Genomic DNA, 7,939 nt, shown 5'->3' with positions numbered 1-7,939 from the left:
TGAAGACACTCACCTCCGGCGCTGTGCCCGTGCACCTGCAAAAGTGTCCGTGAACGCGAGTCGACTTCATCAGGTGACTTTTTCTGCAGCTGCCAGAACATTAAAATGAAATGTGGACAAAAAACTCATTAAAATTCTGATATTTTACTGTTTTGTTAGCAGTTTACATCGGTGATACTTGTTTTGCTTAAGGGCCACTTTGGGGCCCCATACGCCTTCCTAGGATGTCCTTGGGGATTGTAGGACACTTCTCAAATTTTGTAACATTTGTAAGATTTTAGGACATCTCTTGGACTTTAGGACATTTTAAGGATTTAGGAACATTTCAAGGATTGCAGGGTGTCCGTGGGGATTTTAGGACACTTCTGGAATTCTAGAACATTTCTCAGATTTTAGGACGTTTTTAGGATTGTAGGATACATCGAGGATTGATGAATACTTAAAGTTAAAAGACAACATTTCCAGTTTGAATCACTTTTATTGTGAATTAGAAAATGGGGGGGGGGGGGGGGCACCTGGCACAATATTTGGGGCCAGATTTGGCCCGTGGGCCATAAGTTGCGTATCGGCGGTTTAGCAGCGTATTTTCTGTCTTTTATAATGTTTACAACTGATCCAGGATCAGTAACACCCCAGAGGACGGGGGGGGGGTTAAAGTCTCAGGCCGCCATGTTGGATCTGCTGCGGTCACATGACCGCGGGTGTCCGTGCAGAGTGACGTCATCGTCCAGCTCATCACGTTAAACACACAGCTCTGTGCACAGAGTTCCCAGCATGCCGAGCAGCGGCAGCAGCGTCAGGTCCAGGGGTGCTCGGCGAGGCTCGGCGGAGGCGACCGGCAGCAGGTGAACTCTCTGCGTGTCCGAGATCATGTTCCTGGCATCCTGCAGCGCGCCGACAGCCGCCGCGCTGGAGTTCAGGTCTCCAGTGGTGATCAGGTCGAACACGCAGGCCTGATAGTACACGTCCCTGGCAGGAAGTAGAGCGGCGCAGTGAGCCTGGGCGGCGGCGGAGGAAGAGTCTGGTGGCGGGTGGAGCGTGCTGAGTCTCTGGGAGGCGGGGCATCCCCACACGCACAGCTGCAGGTCCTGCTCAGGCCCGAAGGCCTCCACGATGCCCCGCGGCGAGCGCACCGACAGGCCGAGCGAGCGTCCGCTCTGACGGATCACCAGCAGCGTGCCAATGTGAGCCGCTCGGATCTCGGCGTGTCGGCCGGGACTCTGAGTCCGGACTGTCAGGCTGTGGTGACCTCGCCGCTCGCCGCTGGATACGGAGCCGTCTGCAAATGCGGCGGGGACGTTATCGAGCTCAGCCTGGTACAGCTGCTGATCGATGCACTGACGCCAGTTCTTAAAGATGACGGTGATCTGCGGAGAGACGACAGGAGACACGGCGGTCTGTTACTGCTTTCATGGTTCAATACTTAGTTATTCATTTCAGGAAGGCTTTGCTTCATTGGTCCGGAGAATCATGGGAGAAACGCGCCTCATGCCTGCCTCATGGTACCACGCCTCTTTTCAACGCAACCCGCTCTTTCGGTTTCCGTGAGTTAAAGTTCGGAATAGTACCTGGTACTTTGGTACCTGAGCTGTTACCGAAACACTGCAGACCCCTGGTTGGTCTGCAGTGTTTCGGTTGGCCGTGCGTGTGGTCTTCTTCTATGGTGTGTCATTACAACGGATGTGTCGTTTATACAACGTTATCATATGACGCAGATTTGTTTTAAAAACGCAGCGTAAAGATGTTATTAGGAGGGTCATGCTGGTCTGAACTTGGCCTCTGATGACTCACCTTGGTGAGCGTGGTGGCGTGCGTCGCCCCCCTTGTTGGCGCACTGGTGGCCTGTATGTACAGGTACTCGTTGTCTACCAGAGGCCACGCCCCCTGCACGGCACATGTCTGGAAGTCGTTGTTGAATGTTCGCACGTGCGGGTCTCCGAACACGCCGCAGTGCAGGTACTCCGGCATCCGGCCCTCTCTGGAGAACAGGCTCCTCTCATAGAGGCAGGCGTCCCCCGACAGCGTGCCCTGAGGCGGGGGCCGTGGCTGGGCGGTGGGCCCCGCCCGGGGGCAGCGGTGCTGGATCAGCAGGTCCTCGATGCCCTGAACTGCAGAGTGGTACGCCAGGTCACCACGACACGCCCGCGCCATGCGTTTAGTGCACATGGCGTATGAGCGGAGGGCGCTGCAGTAACCGGCGTTCACAGCCTCCCTGCTGAGAGCTGCTCCTCCTCCTGCTCCTCCTCCTCCTCCTGCTCCCCCGCTGCTGCTCCCCAGGTCCAACGTCGCAGCCACAAAGTCTGAGTTACACCTCAGGATCCGACAGGAAGCTCTGACTGAGGAAAGAAAAGGTTCAAACATGAGAGCACCTGCAGCTCACCTGAGATCTGATGATGTCATCATGATGTCATCACAGTCAAACATAGTCTGCGTCACAAACCAGAGGGGAAATTATCACGCTGATGTTTCAGAGACCACATTAATCAACGAATCCTTGTAAGCGGCAGATTAACGGATCTAAAAAAGAATCACTGGCTGCAGCATTAACTCGAATGAAGGCAGTTGCATTGTGGGAAATGTAGGATCCAGTGTTTTTGTGGCGTGACATTGACTTGAATGAGTAAACAATAGCAGATGATTTTTTAAAAAAGTAAAGTTCAAGTTTAAAAGTACAAGTGTAAGAAAATTACAGAGTGTAAGAAAATTACATAAAAATGACTTAAAAAAACGAATAAAAAAATAAAATAAAGAAAAAAGACAAACAAGGCAAATTAGACTTGGAAAAAGTGCCGAAATTATGTAACATGAATCTAAAAAGGTAATTATGATAATTATAAAATATAATTTTTCTCTAGCTTTTTTCCTTTTTTTGTTTTAACGTAAATATTTTCCCCTTGCATTTTTTAAAATGCAAAAATTTAATTCCCTAAATTTTTTGATTTCTAGCAATATCTGTAACCAAGTTGCTGCCTTTTCTCCATGAAAGAAATTTCACCAAAATTTTTACGGTTAAATACGTGTGAAAGGCGTCTGAAAGCAGCGCAAGCAAAATGATTCCTCTCCAGTTTTCAAAGGGTTAAGTTCGAACTCCTGAGTGAAACATTGGAAAGAAAATTTGTATCCATCTGTTTTCTTCACTTACACAAACTTATATATGACGAACGTTTGTGATAATAAAAGACAAAAAAGGCTTTTCCGTTAGCCTTTAGCCACGTGACGCTAACATGCACAGAGGTCGTGGTACCTTCAGGTAGACTCAGCTGGACCAGCAGCAGAGTCAGCTGGATGCAGTGTTTCCATGGTAACGCCGAGGGCCGAGGCTCCATCAGCAGACTGACCCCCGGGCGGGCTCACAGAGATCACCTGGACCCTGAGGGGACAGACGAAGACGAGACGATGATGTCACACTCACCTGTTACCAGGTGTTTGATACGTCACCTATAATGTAAATACGACTTCTGTTTTATTGACTGAATTAAAGTCTTTGAAACTGAAATAATAACTTCATTTATTCACTTGTTAAATAATATTTGGTATATTATTTTGTTATTTATGGTAATATAATTCGGAAATATTGAACATAATCTAAAGTGAATTCATGATTTATGTTGCAAATATTGTTTTTTAGAACCAAAGGAAACCAACAATCACATCTTCACTGTTAAATAAACGATTAACTGAAAAGAGTCAGAACCTCGACAAATATTGACTTCAAAACCGTTTAAAAATGCAAAATAATGGAACTGATAATATGCAAAAAAAAATGCAATTAAAAAAGTGATTAAGAAAAGCAATAACTATAGAAATTCTGCAAAATTAATCGTTACAAAGATGACCCATAAAACGTGTATGAACACACATACATGTGTATGATTAGGATATATTCACGCGTCCACAGAAACACACACAAACAGACGTGTACATACAAATATCGTCAAACACAGACGGGCTCTGTGCGGCAGCTCCTGCTGATACAAACGTCCACTGCAGAAACATGTTCACTGCAGGATTTGACTTTTACAGATCATTTTTTTCCAGTGATATTGATACTTTTGGGCAGAAGAGGACCTGAATCCGTCCTCGGCTGTGGTTTCTCTGCAGTCAGATCCCGATGCTGCTGGGTGAGAGCTGTTCTCAGATCAGTTAATGTTGTCATGATGAGAGTGTTTAGTTTCCAGTCATCTTTCTCTCTGTGATTCTCCGGATTCATCAGTTCATTAAGAGATTATATTATATCACAGTTCATTAGTAATGAGTTCATCTTTCCCTCTAAATCTGATCTCTCTTTACTCTTCATCGTGTTTCATATTAAGCCACATTTAGTGACATCATCAAACTGCTGATGGAGCTGCAGCATCTGATCTGAAGTCAGTTAGAAGTCACTGTGTTAAGCTTCATTCCCGTTAACACCCGCTAACATCTGGCTTTCTGATGCAATGAGAATGTGTACGATCTGCATTCATACCCTACCCCATACCCCGCCATCGCTAATTACAGCCCATCTCCTCCTAAGCAGCTAAATCACAGTCTGAAACACATCCGCACCGAGTTTAAAAGGAGGACTTAAGTAAGGATATGTAAGAGAAAATAAAGAGAAGAAACCGCTGAAAAGTTTTCAAAGACCTCTGATCCTGCTGCTTTCTGCTGCTTTCTGCTCTCCTGCCTGTCCGTGACATCACAGGGACACACCAACAAGACACAACGCCAGGCCGACTCGCTCTTCAGTGGTAAAAACCTGCGTGCACCTGCTAATTGTGGTGGTATGAGGTATTAGAGTGCAGATCCTGGTTTCAGCTCAGTCTCCACAGGAACATGTTGGCTTTCTCTGTTCTGCAAACCACGGACACTTTATAGACCCGGACGTGTAGTTATATTTAGGCAACGAAGGAACACCAACACCAGGACGTCAACAAACACACATGCTGGCACCAATGGTGAGGATTAGGGGTAGGAGGCACATGGTACGATGCAAAAAACCCCCAAAACATGACAGTCAGACAGGAAGCGAACGCCGGAGTCCTGCATGATCTGCTGGACCCATCCACCGCCCCCCCACCCGCAGCTCTGAGGGCGCCCTCGCACTCCTGAGATTATGTCGTTACCGGCAGCGTTTCAACCTGCTGCGATTCATGCGGACACAGCAGGTGGTGTCCAGCAGTCACATGACGCCGTCATTAACCCCTTGAAACCTGAACTTAAAGGGTTAAATGCCAGGTTTTTGTCATGATGCCACTTTGTTTTTAAATGAAAAAAAACCCACAAAATCAAATCAGCAGATTTTTTAAATTAATGATAACCCGGCTAACCCCGTGGTCACAGACTGATATATGTGTTCACGGCAGTATGACCATGACGGCTCATTTCAACAGCGTTTTTAAATCTGATCTGTCATTACAGCCCTAATGACAAGAACATTGTTTCCATGGCCTTCTTTTTGGTGGGGACTTGAAGGGGTTAACATAATTGTTGAGTTTGTGTTGATTCAGCTGCTGTTTGATCGCTGAGGAGGAAACTGTGAGCTGAGCTGTGTTTCTGTGCAATAATCTGACAGAAACCTTCAGTTTGAACAATAATTAACATTTGTTTCACACAAACACGTTTTTGCTCTTTTCGGTTTCATCAGCGGATCTTTGAGTCCGCTTTGTTTCACGGACACTTTGGGCTTCACTCAGCCGATCGGGTCTTTTCAAATCTTCTTTGTCTTCTTCAAAATCTTGTTTCAAAATAAATAAAAATAAAATAAATAAAAATGAAGATGATATCGGTGACGTGCGGCCTACCTGCAGAGTCCGTGTCGATCTTCACTCATGAATTAAACTCGACTCGCTGCTCAAACATCACAAACAGAAACAGTCTGCTGTGTGTTGTAACCTGGACTCTCGTCTGTTTGTCTCATTTTTTTTCTTTTTCTGCAGAACAAACAGCAGCAGGCGGAGGGGGCGGGGCTTACTGTGGCGCTGCTCATTCATGCCGCCTGTAAGATTCACAGGGGCCCTCAGGGGCCCTCAGGGGCCCTCAGGGGCTTTTCTGGAGTTTGATGACGTTTCAAACACAGAAACAAAATGTTGGTCAGTGAGCTCGCAGAGCCAGGCTAGCAGTTTCCCTTCGTTTCCAGTTTTTATGCTAAGCTAGGCTAACCAGCTGCTCTGAGAAAAATGTTGAACTGCTCCTTTAAAATGAATCAATGACAGTGTGTTTCTGCAGTCAGCTGACCTTCAGTCCTCCGAAACACGTGGGAGGGGCTCAGTGTGTGTGTGTGTGTGTGTGTGTGCGCGCGCGTGTGTGTGTGTGTGTGTGTGTGTGTGTGTGTGTGTGTGTGTGTGTGTGTGTGCGTGCTGGGGAGGTATGAAGCCTAAATTTAAACCGCAGTTGCCCCCCACAGTTACACACACACACACACACACACACACACACACACACACACACACACACACGTAGACAAGAGAAGCTTTATACACAAAATAAATGAATAAATACATAAATAAATAATGCAGATATGTGAGACTGTTTAAGAGATTTAAGAGAACTCACTTACTTTGTTTTCGTGTTACATCTTTTTAAAATTGTATATTTTTAACTGAATAAACTGCTTTTATATCCTAATTCTCTAATTTCTCATCATTCTGTTCACTTTTCTAACTTAACTCTCTGAAACGTGGAGCGACGTCGCGTTTCTTGAGTTGCTTTCAGACGGCATTCACGAGTATTTGAACCTTTGAATCCTGAACAAATTGGTGTCATTTCTTTCAAAAAAATATGTGAAAAAAGGCAATAAGCAACTTGATAAGAAAGATTCTGTTAGAAAATGATTTTTAAAAGGCTAGAAGAAAAACATCCAGAGAGATAATTATCACAATTAAATATTTAAAATTATGTTACAGAATTATTTTTAAGTTATCAGACATTTCTTTCCTTTCCTTTTTAAACTTTTTTCCCCTTCTATTACTTTTTAAATTTTATTCACTAATTTTCGAGTTGTTCTCTTGAATTTGACTCATTTCTTGCTAATTTTTGGGTCGTGTCTTCTTTATTTGCTCATTGCTTTCTTGCCATGTTTTTGAGAGAAATTAAGCCACTTTGCTCAGGTTTCAAAGGGTTAATTACTGACGTCTTTAGCAAAACGAGTCCCTCTGTATGTAAACAGTGGTGGAATAAAACAGGACATGTACTCAAGTACTGTGCTTAAGTAGAAATCTGAAGTACTTTTACTTTGAGTATTTTAAACTCGAGTATTTCGACTGTTCGCCTCAGGAGGAAACGCGATGCTTTTATTTTACAAATTACAACATTTGGACACAAACTAAATGAAAACATTGAAGTGCAGATAAAACGATGAGTTGACTGATTAGAAATTTAAGAAGCGAATATTTTAATAATCGTTTTAACAATTTTTTCATGCAAAAACATTTCATGATTCCAGCTTCTGAAATTTGTGAACTCACAAAATACTTTTTCCTGATTCAGGATTTCTGGACTCAGAAACAAAGTTATTATCGTGTTTATATATACAGTATATAATACGTGTGTGTGTGTGTGTGTGTGTGTGTGTGTGTGTGTGTGTGTGTCATTGTAACTGTGGATCAACAAACAAACTGTAGTGAAACATGATTTGTGTCCCACCTTCAACTGATTCAGGATCAGAGTCCGTCCATGTCCTCAGTCTGTCCTCTCTCCAGAAGTCTCCAGGACTTTTTCCAGGTCTGTCCAGATCTCTCTAGGGACTTTGTCCAGGCCTCTCCAGGTCTCTCCGGATCTCTCCAGGACTTTGTCCGGATTTGTTCAGGTCTGTCTGGGTCTATGAGGTCTGTCCCACTCCAGGTTCTGGTCTTTGGCTCGCCATGCGTTCACAGCTGACGTTTCTAAATAAATCACCAACAACCAGCAGCTGCTGCACGACAACTGTCACACACACACACACACACACACACACACACACACA

General features: G+C 44.7%; 1 protein-coding gene across 2 annotated transcripts; it reads right to left on the bottom strand.

The window, feature by feature from the left end:
• Positions 1-356: 356 nt before the first annotated feature.
• hjv (hemojuvelin BMP co-receptor) lies at positions 357-7,703 on the bottom strand. 2 transcript variants are annotated; one of them, XM_042490621.1, is made up of 4 exons: positions 7,621-7,703; positions 3,245-3,370; positions 1,792-2,336; positions 357-1,367 (listed from the first exon to the last, which is right to left on the bottom strand). In XM_042490621.1, the coding sequence occupies exons 2-4, from the start codon at positions 3,324-3,326 to the stop codon at positions 741-743; spliced, it is 1,254 nt and encodes a 417-aa protein (XP_042346555.1). In that variant the 5' UTR covers positions 3,327-3,370; positions 7,621-7,703; the 3' UTR covers positions 357-740. The 2 variants fall into 2 exon arrangements, with proteins under 2 accessions (XP_042346555.1, XP_042346556.1); XM_042490622.1 differs by lacking the exon at positions 7,621-7,703 and adding an exon at positions 5,781-5,847.
• Positions 7,704-7,939: the final 236 nt, after the last annotated feature.

Source organism: Plectropomus leopardus, chromosome 7 (genome assembly GCF_008729295.1).
Source record: "Plectropomus leopardus isolate mb chromosome 7, YSFRI_Pleo_2.0, whole genome shotgun sequence".
Classification (NCBI taxonomy): Eukaryota; Metazoa; Chordata; class Actinopteri; order Perciformes; family Serranidae; genus Plectropomus; species Plectropomus leopardus.
The sequence above is the reverse complement of the archived record's forward strand: the minus strand, read 5'-3'. Positions and strand labels throughout refer to the sequence as shown.